Source organism: Anopheles funestus, chromosome 3RL (genome assembly GCF_943734845.2).
Source record: "Anopheles funestus chromosome 3RL, idAnoFuneDA-416_04, whole genome shotgun sequence".
NCBI lineage: Eukaryota > Metazoa > Arthropoda > Insecta > Diptera > Culicidae > Anopheles > Anopheles funestus.
The window spans coordinates 46445490-46467045 of NC_064599.1; the positions used below are offsets into that span (position 1 = coordinate 46445490).

The following is a 21556-nucleotide window of genomic DNA, read 5'->3' on the forward strand; positions in this document are numbered from 1 at the left end:
CGTGCTGACGCCTCGTGATCGCCATGCTGCACAGCCCGATCCAGCGTGGTGAACCTGCCGATAACTCCGCCTCCGTTACCAGCCCCGCTGCCGGTCACACCGCACCGCTCGTGATCATCGATCTACCATCTGCGCCCGTCGCCAGAACCACCCCGGTTATTGGTGCTACCGCATCGCCAGTGCTCATCGAGATCCCGCAATTCAGTGCCCGTGATATGTAGTGTCGTCCAGTGCATCAGTAGTGGTTACGCCGTGTCAGTGCATCCCGAACACACACGGAGCGTCCCTACACGCTCACATCCTAAATGTGGCTTCCCGGCGAGCAACGCCTCTCGACTCCCCCGTTTGACGACGTCCCGCACGGTGCACGGTACCCCGCCAACAGCACCGCGGACACACCGTCCCAACATCGAGCTCTACGTCTTTTCGAGGCAATCTGCAAAACGTGGCCCGCAATCGTGCAATCGCACACCGACGCCATCCGCCATCGAGTTTTGCAACCGACGCCTTCCGCCATCGCGTTTTTGCAACCGACGCCATCCGACCTACTACCACCACCACTGCTGCTACGCCCTTTGGGTGCGCCAATATCGGCAACGCCGACACCGACGCCGAGTTGCGCGCGCATATTACCCATCTCCCTGTAAGGAATCGCCCTGCCATCGCGATTTTTTCTGCGATACGACATCGAATGCGACCATTTTCACTGCATGCCCATCATGTGCGTTGGCATGACGAGCGAGCCGTCGCTACCATCCTTGCCCTTCCGCCTCGAAGGACGACGCTACCAGCAAGGGTTACTCCGACAAGGAGCCAGCGACAGCCCTTCAACCCGTGGACGCTAACGCCGTACCCTTTTATCGCGAAGGACGCCGATACCCACGCTACGCCAGCAGTTCCTCGCTCACGTCACTAGCCAACTCGTCAACGATGACCCGAAAAAGCGTTCGACAATGATGTCCCTTCCATCATCGCACCAACATCCGCCGCTAGCCTTTCTGATGACCATCCTGCATCGCCACATCCTGACGGAACCTGTCGATCGGTGTTACCCGGTAACACCGCTCTAGGAGGGGAGTACTGTGGCGACCAATAGCCAATAGCCAGGACACAGAGAAGCGCCATCTAGGGTCAATAACGAGAACAAGCAAAATTGTCTAGTGGGTGCCATATGGTGCGAACAAGTAACAAAGGACTTAGGGGAACAAAAGAATATGCGAAAACAGACAGGATCAAACACGAAATCGTCCAAAAACACGGAAATAGGAAAGTTCGAGACATGGCCAGCACAATATAAAAGCGGCAGCATGTCCGAACTAAGTTAGTTATCGTTATACCGTCAACCGACAAGCATCTCGCTGCAGCCCCGAAGGAAGACCGAAGGACGACCAAAGAAGTGGCCAAGTACCAATCGACAAAGAAGGAAGGAAGAATAAATACAAGGGCTCCGAACTACGGAATAACCCCCCAAAACCTAATCAAAATGAGATTGATATTTGAAATACTTTAAGACACTAACTAACTCTAACACTTTAAGTTCGCTAAAAAAATAGTACAAATCCTCATTTTATACAATCATTATAATTTATATTACTTTGTTGAATGATATTTACAATAGTATGCTTTTCTGAGATCATTGGAGTGAAAATTACAATTTATGATTCCCATTTTTTAACGCCTGAACGTCATGAGGTTAGGCATGAAACTGGAAACCATTCATTCCACTGGATCGTTGTCTCGTTGATGATCTCTGTTTGACTATCGTGCAAGTCCAGATAAACGTCAATATTAAAATGCTAATCAACGAAATATTACCCTTGTGAGCCTCCAACAGTCAGCTAACCACCACACATTTGAACAGTGCTAGTTCCCGCGTTAAAGACGATTTATTTATTGGCCCAATCAACTTATTGTTTCGACTGCACAGTTAAGCACATGCTTCCATTCATATAGCAACGAATTGCTTTTTTGGACGAGTTAATTGTATGTTTCTGTTGACGTGATTGGATCGGGTAAAGCGTTTGTCGTGTTCATTCACTAACCTACCTTCGAAGCGTGGTAGAAATGATTGAATTGGTGAAGTTGTCGCAGTCACCATATACATAAATTTGTTGCTTCTAATGCCAATAGGTTGTATTGGAAGTTGTTGTAATGTTGTCACACTCTTTCAATGTTCGAGCTGTGGTTTAGCATTATTTTGCATACCATTTTGGTCAGTGTATCACTCGGACAAGAGTTGTAATTTATTTCACAGGAAGCCTTAACCAGATTTTGGAGATCATTTAGTAACCCATTAGCAACACAGTTTTATCGAAATCTGATGCAACTTGTATTGTTTCCATTGAACTATTATTCATGAATGTGTAGGCAGATTCAAATGCGATGGACAGATAGGTTTTGATAAAAAATTTGGGGTTGTCATCTCTTCGAAATATAAGCGAAATAATAGCAAATAAACAGTGAGTTGGTACTACAGCATAGTCCGTATGGTAGGGTTTGACAACAATATCGGTCTAGGTCCTAAACTTCGTGGGTCTCAACTTCGCTAAACTAAACAACTTTGCTAAGCATTGATTGGTTAAGTTGGTAAATAGTTAGTTAGAATAGAGTACAACGTTAAGAAAATAATAAAATAAGGAGAAAAGAAAAATGAAAATTATTTTCGCAATGTTAAAGAAAATACAAATTATTGAAACCCAAATTAATCAAAACCGATAACGCGTTTTTTCTTATTTTTTATAGACTTTTTAGGTTAGAAAATGGATCGACTAGTATTTATTTAATGCTTTCTCAAAATTTGATCATCCCTGCTCAAGATGATCGAGCGAGACATTTAGCCGCGCCAGTTCGTCTTTTGCGTGCGGTGTATGCATGCGGTCATCACGACCATTCAAACCATCGTCAGTTTGAGGAAAAGAGATATTGCCAAGATCTCGCGATGGAGAGAATGAAGCTTGTGCAGATGGTTTATAAATAACGAATTGTACCTTATGGGTGTAGTTTATCGTACCACGCATATGCATGCGGCAGGGTGGGAGCATGGTATAAGGATTTTTTTCAAGTTCGATGTGATGTGGACCAGACTGGTCGTTGTATGAATCAGTCTGTCGGTGGATTCTGTGAGTACCGGATAGAACTTCGTTTGTTACAGTCCACCCTGGCGGATGATCGTGTTTGATCATCGTAAGCAACGATAGCTGTGTTTCGTTTTCAAACAGCTATCGAAAGTAATCGACCGATCTTAGCGTTTTACAGTTTTGTTAGTGCATTCCAACATTCTCCGTCTGTAAGGTAGCCCTTTGGTGCCACGGTCAAGTACGAAAGGGAGCGTCCTAGTGTTTAACCGAGCTACCATGTGGAATTGATTGATTGCTCTATCGGCACGGTTTTGGGTTGATCATTCCCCGATCCAACACATTCATTACATTCGTCGGGTATGAAAGGTGAAAACGAATCTATCTGTATTTATCTAGTCGTGTGCCATGTGTTTGCGTGTTGCCGTGTTTCTCTAAACCGATGATCTGTCGTGCACGACACACCTACCGTCGATAGTTTGTAACTGAATTGCAGATCCGTTTTGCGTCCCTCTATCCCACTTGTATTCTGCTGCTTGATTGGCATTAGTCGTGTATTTCTGGTTGCGATCGTGATTGAAGCAAAGTTGGGGTTACGGCAAACTTAAACAAACACAAAAATAATGCACAACAAACTGGTCCTTCTGCTCTCCATGGTGGCCATATCTGTACAGAGGGCTATGGTTGCTGGCGATCCCATCGGGGGTGCTGTTTTCTCTGATGAAAGTTGTCACAAGACCGGTGTGCTGGTTTTCTATCGCATCAAACTGGTAACCAGTTGGTCAAAAAAACTTTTTCCGAAGCATTATCCAGAATTTAGACCACCGCCGCACTGGAGTATGACGTTTGGTAAGTACTTGGTTAAGCTGAACTAGTTTTTTGATTTAAAAATGTCTTGTAGCTGCTTATTAATGTAACAATTTCCAGTAAAATGTAATCATATCAGTTAATATTAGTAATATTAGTAATGCACGCTGTATGAAATTTGATAAGCTATCCTTCAGTATCATAGAGTTTTTAAATAAAGATGCAGATGCTATCAAAAATTGTAAAAATTGTGCCAAAGTAATGTTACACACTCAAATTAATATTTTTTAAAAATATTGTTCAACATGTTTTACTATAATGGAAATGGCGGATTTACGCTTCTGGGGCCCCTAATCGGGAAAGAAAACGGAGCCCTTGTGAAATGATAGAGTTGAGAAAATAGTTCTGATTGTATACATTTGCGAGCACGGGGCTCACCGAGGCGGCTTAGTCCGCTTGCCGTTAAACCGCTTGCCACTGGTACGATAATGTTACTAAATGATTTAATGTGGTTAATACTAGTACTTACCGATTGAAGTTTTGTTAACGATTATCATGTACTCAGTTTGGAAATATTTATTATTTTTGACCGATGAAAGAAGAAATGTTCTTTACAAATAGTTTGCTGTACAGATTCATTTTCTGAAATGTTTGTAGTTTAAGATCGTAAAGTGGTAGTATCTGATTATTGAGACTTATTATGCTTCATAAAAAGTTGTTAAATATACTTGTTTTTGATTTGCTTTTAGATAGAACTGGTCACTAAAAGTAATTTGATCTTGTTTCTTAGTTTCGCGAAAAAAAACTTTCCTCATTTACTCTTGAAAGCGGGCTTGAAGATTTACAAATGTTTGATATGAAAACTGGTATGCTCTATTATGCTCTACCAACTATGAATAAATTATCACATATGAATGTATTATAGGTAGCGCTTTATTCTTGAAAATAATTCCGAAGCTCTACTACACCACACTTTTCTCATTAGGTCAAACACACAACAACAGCTTCCATCTATTTCAATTGAAACACCCAGCTACGGTGTCAGTGGCAACCTTTGCAGAGACTGGGCAAGCTGCATCATTGGAAGAATCGTTGGCTCTTCAACAGGACCTCCTGTTCGATGACTTCCGACTTCCGAAGATCCGCAAGGGAAAGGGCGAAAGTGAAGCTACCTTTTTCGTTGACGGAACGCATTCGAGTGTGTCGTTCGTAACGAAGATAATACCTTCTCCGGACTGGTTTATTGGATTGGACTCCTTTAATGTATGTTGATTTATAAAAAAAACACCGTTTCAATTTAGATTAGCGTAACATATTGTAATAAAATGTTTTCTACATGGCATTTACCTAGCTTTGTTCAAGAGGGCGATGGCTTGAAAAGGTGACGATCCCACTTCATCCCCTTGACGCAGGTACTAGCAGTGGACTTACATTTACTTCACCAAAGTGGCCCACGAATCCGCGGGGATTGGTTGAACGAATCACTGCTAGATATCCACTTCATTTCGCTAGCAGCTTTTTCTATCCAGAGATCAAACACCTTCCACCAATAGCTCATGTCACGTTCACCAAGGTTAGCTAGTCGACCGATGCGTCAGAGACACTGTCTGCTCAGCGATCAGTAATTGTGTTGTCTTTTTCCTTCAGATTAAAGAATACAACAATCACAACAACGTCCACAAGAAGGTGAAGAAACTCAAGTATAAGCAGCGCACGAAACTGCTGAAAAAACTAAATCACCAATCATCCAGTGCTGTAGTATTCAGCAATGTGGGAAACGAAATCCTCTCGGACAAAGACTGCCGGGTTAGTGCGTGGTCTGCCTGGAGTCCTTGCAGTAAGACATGTGGGCTTGGTAAAAGAAATCGTACCCGTAATGTTCTGCAAAATAATCGTCTTGGTGGAGTGGAATGTCCATCTTTAATGGAAACGCAATGGTGCGGATCAGCTCGCCAGTGTTCTGAGATCGACAATTACTTCAGGTGGTAGAAATTTAAAATAAATAAATTAGAGATGAGGTTGGTAAGAAGATAGTCCCACTTTCATATTTATCATATGTATAGTCCCACTATACATATTGGTGAGTTATTTGATTCGAAAAAAAAGAAAAAGAGAAAGAAAGAAAAAAGTTTTAGTGGTACAATCGTACAAAAGTGTGTTGATTCTTTTTTAATAGAACTGCTTATAAAAAAAACCGAGAACAATTTTATAAAACCCTGAAACAAATAAAAAAATGGAAAGACATAGCACAACAGTGAAATATCGTTGAGTATCTTAACTTTGTATATGACTTTTTATTGTTTTATTGTTTTTTTTTTATGTTTCCCAGCGAATTCCACCAATAAAAACTTTTATTTTTTATATAGTTTCTTTTGTTTTTTATTCATATATTTAATATATAGTTCATGTATTTTTACGTGTGACGCGAAAATATAAGTTGTTTTACATCCAATTGCATTGCATTTAATTGAGATCATTTTTATAATTGTAATCACAGTTATTCATTACATTATTCAATGTCATTTGTAATTGTTTTGATACTATAATAATTTACAATTGGCCATCAAACTTCTCAAACGTGTTAATCTTCAGCGAACGCTTTGGAGCAAGTCATAAATAGTACAGTTGCAAATTCGGATATTCACTTTCCACATTGGATTGGTTTCAATGCCAAAAGCGTGCAAACAACACCTACATCAGCAAAATTCGGTAATTTTTTCTTAAAATAGCATTGTTACCGCAAAAACGTTGGACGACGGCGTTGTTTATTGCCTGAATGGAAAGCTAATCTATCTGATATGTAATACTCATTAATACAGTTTCTTGCTCATGCAACAAATCAACGCCCTGATGAATATCGCTTCAGTGTTTTGGGTTGAGAGTGCGATCAACGCAGCAAAAAAACCGTGACGTATTAGACTGTGTGCGAGTTGATTTATGGAATATACGTTGCCATGACAAATTTGTGGACTGCAAAGTAAAATCTGCAGAATTGTGAACAAATCAGTGGGTGTGAGTAATTTTCGTTTTCAATCAATTAGTGGATGACTGGTAATCTGTACACATGGTGAAGTATCTGCAAAACCAGTCTAAGCATGGGGATTTGAACTGAAAGTGTTTCAAAAAGTATAATAAAATGTACGACATTCATACATTTCTCATAAAGTGTTTTTGTTCTGTGTCTGTTTATGTATGCGGTAGTACAGAATGATTTCGTCCGTTGTTTGCGTTTTGTTGTTGCCAGTGACTTAGCATCATGAGATCGATCTCAATAAATAAGTTCTATACATGCGATAAATAATTCTTGCGATTCTGGATAAAATAAACAAATGTTATAACATTTCACTTAAGCACATATTGTAAGACCGATCGCACATTCCCATACATCAAATGCATCTAAAATTATCTCTCAATGATCGAAGTTATGAAAGTATTGCTAACATGCCCTAAAGTTGCTTCTCGCAACGTAGCCTTATCTGTTTTCTTTAGGGACGCAGATATCAATAACAGGTTTGTAGTCCAAAAATGGTAATTTTTTTTCGGAGCGAAGAAGCTTTCTTCAACGGGAAACACGGTAAAGTTTTCCAGTTTTTAAATCATCGACCGCATTACATGTGTCTTTATACGATCCTTATAAATACTTCCTGTGTAGAAGGAAGAGAAGGAAGTTTCCATCGCTGAAAGTCCGTGTGACATGTCGGATGGAATGTTCAACTTTCAAGCAGATCAGCTCGCGTGGTATCAGTAATTACTATCACGTAATCTTTTAGCTTCGTGGCCCAAACTAGTTGTACTGCTTTGGTGAACGAACGGTCTGAATTCCGGTAGTATGGTGAGAAAAAGTAATTATCACAGCACTTCCTTCAAAGAGAACCGATTTGTTATTAGAAAAAAAGTTCCGGGTAACTAAATGCAGTGTATATTAAAAAAAAAATAGTTTCATACTATATTTGCATGCCACATGTCGCTGTAATATTAGCACTAATTTAGTCAGTCATAAAATGGCTTATTTGACTTATTTTTAACATAAAACCAAATAGGCATGTTCTGTCCATTAGGTTTCGAAATTGTCAGAAACAATTCCATACATGACTGCCTGTACATTCGATCGTTAGATCGTGTTCGTATAGTTATTTTATTTATTATTTATTTATTAGCGTAGGGATGGCCAGGTCGTATATCTCGTTCGTATAGTTATATAGTTTTCAAAAAATTAATTAATCATTGTATAGGAGAAAAGTGTTCGTTGTTCGGCATAGTCATATACTAGCAAATTGTATTTTCCTGCTTCTGTTTGATTATAGATAAAAGGTGACTCTTTTGGGCGAAAGGTTAAACAAAGCGAAAAATGATAACATGATGTTTGAACTATCAGAAAGGAAGAACATGTATTTTCGGTTACATAATTCATAAATTATATAGTATGATGTTTTCCACAGTATCATATGTACGATCCAGGAGCGTTTAATTTCAAATCTGTCGAAACAAGTTCCGGTCCGGCATCACCGAAGGGCTAACTGTTTCATTTAATCATTACAACTTATCTGAGATGTTGGCTGCGGGCAAAAGATGTGGTCCGTACGCAAGTGATTACACAATCGATCCATTTGAAGACGTAACAACATATCCCGAGAAGAATCGCACGTAACATTGGTCTCAACGACCTTACCTTGGCAAGTCGTGAAGGTGTGTACTGGCTCTGTATGGTCAAGGCTCCTGCTGCTTTCTTTCAGTGCGATTTGCAGTGTCTCTTTTATGCTTGCATTTTATCGTACTCGTTTGCCACATGCGCGTGAAAGGATTGGGATTTTTGTTGGTATTTGACATGACATCAGGTCGTGCTCGTGAGGTGAAATGCAGACCACTTGCTTTCGATCCATTTTTCTTTCTTGAGAAATCGCTAGTGCGGATCGTTGTTTTTTCGCTGCATGATTTTGCAGCTTTGGTGTCTTACATCCAATTCTCTGCACACGTTGGGTTGGTAATGAGTTGGGGAATATTTAATATATTTTGTTATAAAGTGTACATAACATTTTTTTTGACACAATTGTAAAATTTATACCTAATTTTTATGAACTATAAGTCTTGATGATATCAATACGGCCAGACCGTTCTATCTGAATAAATAAAAAAAAGTCTTGATGATAAGTCAACATTTTCCACACGACTAATATGGTTTGTTTTAAGTGATATAACGACTTTAAATACACACTGTATTACAACTTGTTAGTGCATATTGCGTAAAAAGAGATAAAATATTTTAATATAGTACTATAAAAGCAAAGTAGCAATTCTAACTAATTATTGGCCACTAAATTGATCCACTTGATAAAAGCTGTCGCTTCTGAATTACTGGGCTTAATTTTACCACGTAATTGAATATTCCATTCTTGTTAAGGGGAACCAACCAACAACCGACCGATTCTATAATAGTAGTAAGTAAGTATTATTACGTTTACAAAATATTTATAGTTTGTAACGTTCACTACCGTTTGTTTTGCATACGTCAAAGTTTATTATAGATTTGCAATTGTTCCAAACTTAGCGCAGTAAATAGTTTCAGCAATAAGATCACTAAGCGGATGATGGAACAAAGATCAACGTTAATATAAAACCACCTGGCAGTCGCAGCCAAATGGGCTGTTGCCTGTGCTCCATCTTCTCTTTGAGGGTGCGTTTTTTTAGTAGTACGAAGAAAGTGAGAGTGAAAATTCGTAATCGATTTTGGCGGAGCCTTTCGTTTCGGTAATATGGATCATTAAAATTTATGTGGAAGAAAGCACAGCACACTTTCTTACACCGGGTGTTCCAAGCTTGTTGTCAAAGCGTGTGGAAGAAAAGGGTCGTAAGCAATGCGATTGGAAGAGAAAAAAAGAAAGGATGGAATGGGATATTCAAAAGCTTTTGTTTGGGACTTTGACAACACACAATCAAATTGACGGAGGAATGACGAAAACTTATGCAATATAGGGCACTGCACTGTTGTGTTCGGATCGTTTTTTTTTTCGTTTGTTTTTGTTTGAAACAAGGGGCGCAGTTTAATGACTTGCGGAAGAAAAAAAGCTGCAGCGAATAAATATAGGTTAGAGTGGTGAAGCGTAACATAATACGTATTTAAATGTATAATTGCTAGTACGTAAGCATCAATCAGCAAGTATTGAACAAATTGATCACTATTTGAGATTAGTCTGATAAGTACGACACAGAAAGTTATTTCAGTGATGCGAGCTAAAAAGGTTTGCTATCATTCTTGAAACGCATTGTTTATAAGGAAGTAAAACGACGTTACTTTTGAGAAGTGGCCCGGGTAGGTCTCTACGCTACGGATTGCGCTATTGGCTACTAACTTGGTAAATACGAAATTAATGCACAAAATTACCTCAGCAATTCTTCCTCGGCAATCTTTCCAAAGACTATATCAATGACATCGTGAAGGGTTTACTATTTCTCTGTTAACGTAAAATCATGAGCTAAACCGAGTATCGCCAGTTCATGGCGACATGTCAGTACCTGCGAGCCATTAGCAACCTGTCAACAGGAGGGACCGTAAAATAATATCGTGCAAAATGCGAATGCCTAAGTGCAAAAATGGCGTTCCCGGCACTACACTGACCAGTGATAAACTTCCTATCTGAATCCGGATTTCAATTCCTTTTTCAGTACATGAACAGATGCAGTGCAGTTTCGTAGCACAGAGCTGTATATAGCAACGGGTTTCCTGTTATTTTGTAAGTTGTTCGGCGCTATAGTGGGAAAATAATCTCACCTATACTTTTAAACTTTTCGTCGAAGTAAATGCCTGGGAGTGCACTATTATTTCGCATACATGTAAAGAAAGGTTGAAGAGTGAAATTTCAAGAGAGTTTAGTAGTTTGGCTCATAGCTAAATTCATGGTACAATGATGCACCAGATTTAGCACCGATTGCTGGGAATCAATAGCTAATGCATAGTAGCACATCACTAATGACGATGACGCTTTTTTTCCTTTGAGTATGATAGAAAATTTAAATTGCATGAATTTGAAGTGCACAACAACAAATGGTAACGATGAGAAGTAAAAACTGAAATCCATTATATTGAGGTCTTTCTTTACTGGAACTATTAGACTGTAAAACAGTTTCTATGTAAAGAAGTACTACTTAATCGACTTAAACAATAAGTAAGTTATTCATAGTAAGTTGTATTTATTCATAGTACAATTATTATTATTACTATTAGCAAAACCATTAGAATACATTTATCAGGAATTTTTGTAACTCAATGCTAATAATCTAATAATAACTTCCTAATTCTTTTCATTCTTGTTCATTATTCAATTATTCTTAGGAGTGCGAAGTGCACTTGCAAAAGTCAGATCTCTAAAAATCAATAACTCAACATATACATTACATACAAAAACAAGGTAAGAAAAGTTGAACACCGTATGGTAAAAATTAAAAAAAAATTATGCAGTTAGTAACTTGATCAAAATAAAAATTGATGTTAGTTATTAATACTTCCTACGAGAAGAGAAGTTTCGCTACTATTTCAGGTAGCAAGATATACCTACTTGTGAAAAGAAACATTTTACATGAGCAATAATTTTGGAATTGTGTTACAAGTGCAGGTTATAGTAGCTGATATATCATGGGAGCTTTGATCTCACATTAAAAAATCATACTAACATACACTTACCATAGATGTGTAGATGCTGCGTGATTTTTCTTATCTTTGCAATCTATGCATGCTGGTAATCTGGTTCACCGGTATAGTAATTTGCATAACTTTCAGTGCAAGCAGGAAGTGTTACATTTTTGATACGATACATTTTGCTTGCCGTAATGCTGATTCGCTAGACGGATGTGTTGCAGGCCCTTCGTTGTTTTTTTTTTACAAATTATTGTTGTGGGAAGTAGGAACTTGTCACATGCACCGTCGATCGGAAAATCGTGATCAACGAGAAACGGTTGCGTCATTAATTATTATTTTATTACGCATGATTGATGACTCGATAAAACTGATTCATTTTCCGTCCCACTGATTTTGTTGGTAGTCGCTTGAAATGATGAAGGTGGTACGGACCGGAGATAAAATCATGACGTAATAAGTTTAGTATCGTGCTACTGTAATCCTATGTTTCTTTTTTTCCAATCCTGGTTGGTGACAATTATTTGTCGCATCACACACGTTTAGGAATACTTGATCGAAAGAAATTACATTTAGTAACATTTATAAAAAACAGTAAATAGAAAAAAGAGATAGCTGCTAATTTTAATACTTCAGTTAGGATAGCTTTGCCTCATTTCTTGAATTAGATTACAAATAGTTTTGATCAATAAATACAACACTCGAATAATTAATTTCTTTATATGTTCCGTCGAATGGGAGACGCGTTGATGTGGACGTATCTTTGGATCTTTATGAAAATACTGTCAAGTGAATTTAAAATAAATTTGTTATTGAAACTTTTTAGATTCATTAAAGCATCATTATCATTATAAATTGTTATCAGAATTGAATGACTATGCAAACTGTAACGCACTATAGTCAGTGGGATTTTTTTTCATACGGCCACAGGCTTTACATATGGTCCATACTACAAATAGGCGAATGAGCCAGGTAGCCTGTACGTTGTAAAGTTTTTGTTGTTGTAGTTGTGTTGTACGAAAGCCGGTTTGTTTTCGCCGATGCATATTCCGTTTCCGATCCAAATTCTCTGTTTAGTATCTCTCGCCGTGTGTCGTTGGGAGATGCTGGAAAAAACTCTCTGCATGTGCGGCACGGTCTGCATATTCGAGAAACTGTCAGATAACCTCCGGAAGGTAGGTCCAAATGTTGCGTTTTCCTACACTCTCTTTACACTCGCTCTCTCTTTCTCTATATGGCGCACAGCTTCACCGATCGGTTCCTGCACGAAAGAAATGTTAAAAATAAGTGAGGTCCATTATTTCGCGATCATTTCTTGAAAGGCCCTCGTAGTACTAACACGTTTCACTCTGTAGCACAGTCTCTCGTAGTATGGTTGGTTGAAGGTGTTAAAGCTGTTATGCTGTGGAGAGAGATCAGTGATACTGCCTCTTTCAAATGAGCAGGGAAGAAATATACCTGTGTTGTTACGTAGCGGGAACAAAACCGGAAAGCAATAAACATACTGAAGATTAACAATCCAAACGGAACGCATACAAAGCATAAAACTATACAGCGGTTAAGTGTATGGACAAGGTCCCTAAAGTGTTTACGGCTAGGTTTTAGCTGTGTATTTTTTAGGTGTGATGATTGTTGAAATACAGCCAGTGATCAGCGTTCAAAAATTGTGTTTAGAACCGTAAACAAACAACGCATTTTAAACAGTTATATTTACTGACTGATTTTATTTAAGAGACTGAAATTTATTTAAGCAATGTTATGAAAAGTGTGCCTATGTGGAATAATTCAGTTTGACGCGTTTAACAAAAAAATGTCGAAAATAGTGTAATACTATTGCATCTTATTCGCAGCAGTTTTGTGCATTAAATGTGGCATTTGCGGCGTTTATGTAAGGAAGCAGTGAACGAATCTGAAAAATAGTTAAAGTTTAATGCTGTTTCAAAATTTATTTTTTATCGTGTACTGAAAAAAACAGAAAACAGTTAATAAATATCAATTATACATGCACAATAATTTGCAGTGTTTTGATTGTTATGTGGTTAGTTGACTAATGTGTTAATTAAGGGTAAGTATTATAGTAAAACTTTTATTACTTTATTTTAAAATTAATACTTACTAATATTAATAAGTACATTTGTATTGCCTAGTTACAAAGTTACAAAATACAGGCTGTATTGTAATAGTTTTTTGGATTTGTAATTTTTTCATTACAAAAACGAATTAATAACTGCCTAGAGATACGGTAGAGATGATTAGTAATTTTTGATAAACGTTTGTCGATTGTTTTATGAAACACTTGAAGGAACACCAATATAAATAATTTATCGTAACTTAACTCGCTATTTTGAGCTAAAATTCACAGAAATGTAAAGAAATTCTGGCGCTTCAAAATTACACGTGTAGCATAACTTCAATCAGGCAATTATATCATTTATTTGCCGGATCGTTTCAATAAGATCTCATTGTATCTTATCATCATACTCAATTTATTGTGCAAGAAATGGAAAGTTTTTTATGTCAATGTGTAAGTAATTGAAAAATAGTTAATGAAAATGAATTAATAGAAAATTATTTTTTAAATTCTATATTGAACACTTAATATACTTCCAGTAACGTTTTATCGAGCGTTTTCAAAGCCCAGAGGAAAGGCAATATCAATTAATTTTGTATCAGGCTAAAACTGTTTTCTGTTATTATAATTTCTACGTTCCGTTGAAAACTTTCGCATAATATGAACTTGATAATGGTACGATTACGCAAGTAATCTGTCTTTTACGGCGGAGAGAAGAGACAGAAACGTGATTGGTGAGAGATCTTTCTCTTTACACGTTAATCCAACATATAATATTCCACACTGCAACTAAAAAGTAAAAGGTGTGACCTTCCGAATGAAAGTGAAGCTTTTTGATACTTATTAACGCCATGTACAATAAAACAACATGTACTCTATTTAAGGTATGCATTGAGGGTTTTACAATTTTTGTTAACTTTTCATTGCGGGGTGTATTTCTTTAGTATAAAAATGATAATTATACATAACAAATAACAAAATAATAGTATAATATTTTATTTGCGAATGCATTTTTAATACGTAAGGAACGAAAAGGCCTTGTTGTAAAATGTATGAAAAGGAATGCAATGACAGATGTAAGTGTTGTCTGTGACAAAAGTTATACAACTCTATTTATACTGCCGTGTCGCAGCTATTCAACAGTAGCAAACGTTTGTAGCGTACAAAACAAACATAATTAACTCTGGATGGCAGTTTTACTTTTACATCGATGGCATGAAATGACTAGCTCCCATCTAGTCCGTCATCATCTCCTTACTTATGGTCGTCGTTACGGTTTAAAGATGGCCTAAGGCTAAAGAAACGTTGACAGATAAGTTGCAGATATAATGCGTTGTAACTTTTACGTTACTCTTAGTCAAAATCCCACACTTTTCACCTAGAGTGTTTGTTACCAGTAGGTGATTGTTTTATGTTTTTCTCTCAGGCATGATTATGCCAGATTTTCTGGCCACTTTGCGGTTAGTTGTTACTTTTAACATTGGACGTTTGACCAAGCTCTTCCCTCATACCTTAAGTTTTCCCAAACCGGTCAAGTGAAGCTGTTTTATTTAGCTTTCATTTAACTGATTCCGAATCCAGCAGGTTTCTCTTCCTGTTTTTCTCCCAAGATACACTATCTAAGCGCTAACTCGTACGCGTTTAACTGGTGACTATCGTCTAAAGTGTAACATGGAATGAAGTAAATTTTTTTTCCCATAGCGTATGCAAAGGAAAACGAACAAAATGTACTTGGTTTATGTTTCCATTTTACGGAAAAGAGATGCTGTATTTCTACAAATTTTCTTACCCTGGTAAAATTGCTCTGCTAATGTTTAGGGGTTTGTGAACAAATTGCTGTTGAATGATGTTTAGAAGGTAGATCTGTATAAAACAAACAGTTTCACTACCAATTGCAATTGTAACAATTTATCATATGAAGATTCGATTAAAAGAACATCGAATATATAGTCAATAAGTGAAACTATAAACGTTAAATAACAGTTGTGAAAGATGTACGATCTAGCCGTTTTGAATAAAAATATAGCTATGAAGTTGACGAAAATCACTTGAGGCCAAATGGGTTCAAGTTGATCAACGTTGGATCTGATCGCTAGTGATTAGTGATGGATCATACGAATCTTTTCATGGCTCGATCCGGAGTCGGATGCAGCAGATTCGGAATCGATTACAACCCGTTGGTGCAGCGGGTTCGGGCCGATCCCTAATTATAAGTAGGTTCAGTAGTTCCGAACAGATCTCGCTGCAGCCACGGATCGGAGTCGGTTATGGATGGTTCCGAACCGGTAGGTTCGGGCCAACCTGTTCATCACTAGTAGTGCTACTTCTTCATTCTTGACCTGATCGTGAACGAGCACGTCGCAAAGACATAGCCAAGTCGCCAATACGTTTCCAGAGATCTCGATCTAGGGTTGCAGTTCTCCATCCACTCCGAAAGGTTTGACCCCACCTGATCTAGCTAACGAGCTCGCTGTGCTCCTCTCCACCTCTTGCCGAACGGATCGTTGACGGGAACCTTACTAGTGGGGCATGAATCCGGCATCCTCAACACGTGCCCAGCCATCGTTTCCTTCCTGCTTTGACAACCGTCAGGATATCTGCACCGCTAAAAAGCTCAGCTAGCTCGTGGTTCATCCTCTTTCTTCACACGCCCTGCTCGCAAACACCGTCAAAGAATCCTCCGTCCTCCGTTAGCATAATCCATAATTAGCATAGTCCAGCCGTTAGCATAGCCGTTCCAGTTCCTTAGCATAGTCCAGCACTCATACCCGTAGAGGACTACCGGACGTGTGAGTGTGCGATATATGTTGCATTCCGTGTGTTGCTGGAATTTTCTGGATCGCAGTTTCGGACCTCGCGTGTCAGTCGGTTGTACACCGCCTCGCGGATTTCGAACGAATACGACAGCATATTCGATATTCTCACCTTGCACTGCAACGCATCCATACTGGCTTTACTGGGAATCCGTACTGCAGCAAGGTGTGCCATAGTTCGGTTCGATCTATGATATCGTAGGCCGTCTTAAAGTCAATGAACAGGTGGTGCGTAGGGATTTGGAACCATCGGCCCTTCTGGAGGATCTGACTAATGTTGGGCAATGGGTCCGGATCGGATTCTGGGATTCGATCCTTCTTCGGATCAATCCGGATTCAATCCCATTTCTTGGGTTGCCTGGATTCCGAGTCCGGATTGGGATCCAAAACAAGAGTCCGGATCCGGATCCTTCAGGATCACTAGTAATTGTAGTAATTACTAGTATCACTAATAATTATAAGTATTTAAATTTGAGGAAACTTAAAAATGACTGACCCGTAACTCTGAGATTGTAGTGCCGCAAAGAAGAATTAGAGTTATGTTAACCGTTGTATATTCACCGTAATTTTACTTTAGTGTTAACCTGGTTATTTTTGACAGAACTTAACGACCTCCAATGTTTGGCCATTTCTGACTTACTAGACTTGTTTTAACACGTAGCACGATAGTCAGTCCTTGATACAGGGGACACGGTTCGGCTGGGATTTGATACACGGTCCTGTCGTGTGAAACTGGTGCCGTTTAACACACACAAAAACGGGGCGCCCTATTTTGACAGAACTATTTCCAAGCTGACACTCAACATTTATTATTTGATTATTTTTCGTATGTGGGTGGGTGGTGTGTTGGATTGACCGAAGTTGTATTGATTTCAAAAGTAAAGACTGGGGGTCAACTGACATCCATCGGGACCCCCCAGAAACAAAACCACGGTGAACGAGGGGTGTGTTTGTAGATAATTTTGGAACAAATACGCTGGGGATTACTGATGATTGAACTGCCGAACGGGGAAAGAGCATTTATTTGGACACTTTCCTTAACAACTTTGTGGTCCACCTGGAATTGGTGCTTGCTTGGAGGACCCATTTCTCATCTCGACTTATGTGATGCTCTGAATACTTCCATACATTTCTTCTATTTTCTGAAGCAGAGTTGTATCCTTTTACGATGGGAGAACCCTAGGTTTTTTCCTTCATATTCAAAGGCGTTTTGCTTCTTGTTTTGGCTTACGATTACGAAATCCCTGACCGACAAGGTTCCCGAAAGTAACGAGGCCCCTGGCGACCACCCAACCCACCCATTGGTTAATCCGCCACTGTTTGGATTTAGATGTCCATCGATACTGCACACGTACACGTGGTGGAACCAGAATACCAAACTTTGTTACAGGTAACGCTAGAAATTCCCCGCTTGTGCTTGTAAAGCTTGTGTTGCTATTATTATACAATCACAGTCCGTGTCTTTGAATTAGTGATACGAGGGTCAACAACCACCTCGAAGCAAGCAGTTTGCAACTCGAAACGGTTCGGGTCACAATCGAATTGTTGTTGTTGATTTAACTAATATTATATGTATATGTTTTAAATTTTTCTTTTACAGATTTGCTTTGAAATTAACAGAATGCTGGTGCCACTAGCATTGCTTTTTACATTCATCTTCCGGATACAGATCCATGCGGAGAGCTCTGTTATTAGCGGACACAATCAGAATGATATAAATCCACTACACCAACAGCAGCCAGAACCATCAATTGTGCCGACAATCGTACCTGAAGAAAAGGTGATAAATAATATGATACACAATAATGTTTATAAAATTAATACTGAATTGAATTTTAAAGATTTTTACACCAGGTATTTATCCTCATGGAGTAGTGCGGTATCAACATTTGATCAACAATTCACCGAACAGTAATTATTTTGTATACTATACAGACAACGCTGCTGATCAGCAAGGTTCGCAGTATGTCCAAGGGTAAGAAAATATCTTATTTGTTCTTTTATAGTAAATAAACAATTCTACAGACAATGGTTAAATTTCTTATCTTTTACAACATTTTAGGTACAGTATTCACAATAATGATGCTCTGTCAGGATCGGTTGCATACAGTTCAAATTCAGTTCCTATCCAACTAGTTACGCTAGTTCAGCCGGCAATAGGGAAACAGGAAATTCTGAACATATCTGAAAACACATATATCGACGATACTGGCATAAAGAAATTAGTTTCGAGCACCCAGAATTTAGTGAGCAATGAAGATGTTGTAGATATCAATAATGCTCAAGAAGGTGTCACAGAACGTTCTCAAAATGTTTCCCAACTAAACACTAATACAGCAGATAGTGTTCCAAGTGAAAGTGAACACACGGAGAAAAAGGAAAAATTTGATCAGCCAATCATTGTCAGTGATAGCGATGGCGCAGAGTCGAGCGATATCCCAAGCCGTCAACTCAACAACAGATCGCATGGAAAGCAAATCAATGTTGAAATTCTCGGTGAATCGGAAGACCACAACAATGGACAATATTTGAAAGAAACCACAATTTTAGCTAGCAAAGCGATCGAACCATGTGATGAAGGTAATAAAGAAGAGGGAATTTTGATTACCAAACAAGAAGTTACCACAATCAATCCGGTGACAGTAACAAGACTTCGTGGATCAACTGCTGCTCGTTTGAGCCACAGGTATAAGGGTATACAAACAACCGAAACACCCAATGTGCTTGTTTCAACGACACTTAAAAATAGTCCCAACGTTATTACTGTAGCAGCCAAACCGGTGTCTTCCAGATATTTGGCCCCAATTCAGGCCGGCTTACGTTTGTCCAATGCAGATAAATCGCACCCGGTTGAGGATTGTCAGGATGGCGGTACAAAATTGAAGGAGCAAACTGTCGTTGAGGTACAAAGGAGTGTAAATATAAAGAATATTTTAATAAACCAGGAAACCCCGAATGTACATCAGTTTGGTACGAGAACCAAAATTGTAAAACAACCAGTGTATGTGGAGAAGCCGATCGAACGTATTGTGAAGCAGCCTGTGTTTGTTGAAAAACCAATCGACAGGATAATAAAACAGCCCGTTTATGTAGAGAAACCAGTGCCGCAGATCATCAAACAGCCAGTGTACATCGAAAAACCTGTGCCTTTACCGGTAGACAGAATAGTCGAGAAGCCTATTTATCATACACAGTATGTTGATAGGCCGATCCCAATCGAGCATCAGATACATGTACCAGTGGAAAAGATAGTTGAAAAACCTGTGCCGGTAGAGAAAATAATAACACAGCAAGTAAATGTCCCTTACCCAGTGACACACGTTATAGATCGCCCGGTACCGGTAGAGAAAATTGTGGAAAAGCCTGTTACTGTAGAAGTGGCACGTTATCTTGATCGACCTTATCCAGTAGAGAAGATTGTTGACCGCCCAGTCCCAGTGGAAGTTCCGGTAGAAAAGATCGTTGAAAAGATTGTCGATCGCCCAGTAGAAGTAGAACGTGTTATCGAAAAACACGTTCAGGTCCCGGTACCGGTAGCAGTTGAAAAGGTTGTAGAAAAGATTGTCGATCGTCCTGTCCCTTATCCGGTAGAGAAAATTATTGATCGTCCTTATCCAGTGGAAAAGATAGTGGAGAAAATAGTTGATCGACCTTATCCAGTGCAAGTACCCGTACAAGTACCAGTACACTATCCAGTAGAGGTTCCTGTTGGTATACCAATACCATATCCAGTAGAGAAATACATAACGCTACCGATTCATGATCCCAAACCAACACATTCCATTATAAAAACGGTTCATCATGAGCAATTTGATATTGGAAAGTTTCTGGCACAAAAGAAGAAACATTTCGTAGATCATTTCTTTCCAAAGTCTCACCATCCCTCAAAGGTAATTGTAGAATCACCGGGAAAGTATGTCTTTCAATCAAACCTACGTTATCCGAAGAATGATTTACATTACGGGGCGTCTGCATCGATACCGGTCTATGTAGATGGAAATCATCTGAATGTACAAGCACACTTTTTACACGATAAACCAAACCCTGCCTTAGGAATAATGCTTGGTGGTGATCCTTATGCAGGTATGGTTCGAAAATGCACGACGAGGATGTTGCTTTCCAACTATTAATTGATAATTTATATCCATGATTGTTACAGGAAATTTTGGTTACATTCATCATGAACCAATTGTGAAGGATGACTACGTAGGGCCTACACCGCTGATAGACGATCATTGGGCAGCTAAGAGTGATGTAAAATTTCGCCGAAGCCCTAACTATGGTAAAAGCCTACGCATCGAATACGGAGGATTTAAGCCTCCATTAGTGCCATCTGTGGAAATAGACGAACATGGTGTTCCTCTGCCAAAAGCGAACAAATAAGTTATATCAAGTTTGGGTTTCGTGGTTAGTGAATTAAACCAGAAGTATATTTTTTAAATGCGTTGATGATTTGTTTACTTTGTCTAAGTTTGAACAGTTATGTGGTTGGTTATTTATTATTTTTGTCTTAAGTCAATAAAAGTTTTTGCACAGAATAGATAAAATATGTTAAAAGTACGCAATAAAGTTTGTTTTTAATGTTAATGAGCTGTTCAGTGATAAAAATGCGATCTGCACGAAGTTATATTCATTTGAAAGTAAAAAAAAGATAATGTTTTAAATATAACACGTTCCAAAACCATATTTAAACTACGCAGTTTTCGTAAACAATCCCGGTCTTGGTAACGGATATCACTGGAGTGTGGATAAACTCATGTGAATCCAAAATCTATTTGTACGCCATTTTTTGACGAAATTTGCATATTCCCACAGTCATCGCGTCAACAGCGTCAGTATCTACAAGGCGGGAAGGGGTATCAATCCGGTCCAATCCTATCGGTAAATCAAGTCAAGTAAAGCGTGTAATAATGCCAGGTCAAGATTTTGGCGACCGCTTCTTACGGGCAAACTTTCGTAGCATTACAACTTTGTTCGCCGTCCAAAGTTCTAGAGTTCATTGTCCATTCTTCAGTAATGCCTCATATAGCAAATTCAGCTTCTGTATACCAACACGGCTTCATTTCAAAAAGATCTGTCTAAACTTGCTTGTTGTGTACTACTTGTTAAATTTAAAACAAGGTAAATGTAACGTAATTAATTTACAAATGTACAAATGAAAAAA

The 21556-nt window shown here is 38.7% G+C and overlaps 2 protein-coding genes across 3 annotated transcripts; both read left to right on the top strand.

The window, feature by feature from the left end:
• The first annotated feature begins 1541 nt into the window (after nucleotides 1–1541).
• Nucleotides 1542–5910, top strand: LOC125768086 (spondin-2). Its single transcript, XM_049435296.1, has 4 exons — nucleotides 1542–3923; nucleotides 4867–5144; nucleotides 5233–5454; nucleotides 5529–5910. Exons 1-4 carry the CDS (start codon nucleotides 3698–3700, stop codon nucleotides 5868–5870), a joined length of 1068 nt encoding a protein of 355 aa, XP_049291253.1. The 5' UTR covers nucleotides 1542–3697; the 3' UTR covers nucleotides 5871–5910.
• Nucleotides 5911–11915: 6005 nt separating this feature from the next.
• Nucleotides 11916–21078, top strand: LOC125768078 (uncharacterized). Of its 2 annotated transcripts, XM_049435268.1 has the most exons (6): nucleotides 11916–12683; nucleotides 12754–13573; nucleotides 17993–18172; nucleotides 18234–18367; nucleotides 18455–20475; nucleotides 20552–21078. In XM_049435268.1, exons 3-6 carry the CDS (start codon nucleotides 18014–18016, stop codon nucleotides 20773–20775), a joined length of 2538 nt encoding a protein of 845 aa, XP_049291225.1. In that variant the 5' UTR covers nucleotides 11916–12683; nucleotides 12754–13573; nucleotides 17993–18013; the 3' UTR covers nucleotides 20776–21078. The 2 variants fall into 2 exon arrangements, with proteins under 2 accessions (XP_049291225.1, XP_049291224.1); XM_049435267.1 differs by having other exon boundaries at nucleotides 11916–13573.
• The last annotated feature ends 478 nt before the right edge of the window (nucleotides 21079–21556 follow it).

Excerpts from the sequence above, each read along its gene's own strand:
- LOC125768086 (XM_049435296.1), top strand. The coding sequence starts at position 3,698 with ATGCACAACAAACTGGTCCTTCTGCTCTCCATGGTGGCCATATCTGTA. Across the intron at positions 3,924-4,866 it reads GCACTGGAGTATGACGTTTG|GTCAAACACACAACAACAGC; the intron begins GTAAGTACTTGG and ends TTTTCTCATTAG. Across the intron at positions 5,455-5,528 it reads CTCATGTCACGTTCACCAAG|ATTAAAGAATACAACAATCA; the intron begins GTTAGCTAGTCG and ends TTTTTCCTTCAG.
- LOC125768078 (XM_049435267.1), top strand. The coding sequence starts at position 18,014 with ATGCTGGTGCCACTAGCATTGCTTTTTACATTCATCTTCCGGATACAG. Across the intron at positions 18,368-18,454 it reads GGTTCGCAGTATGTCCAAGG|GTACAGTATTCACAATAATG; the intron begins GTAAGAAAATAT and ends ACAACATTTTAG. Across the intron at positions 20,476-20,551 it reads TGGTGGTGATCCTTATGCAG|GAAATTTTGGTTACATTCAT; the intron begins GTATGGTTCGAA and ends TGATTGTTACAG.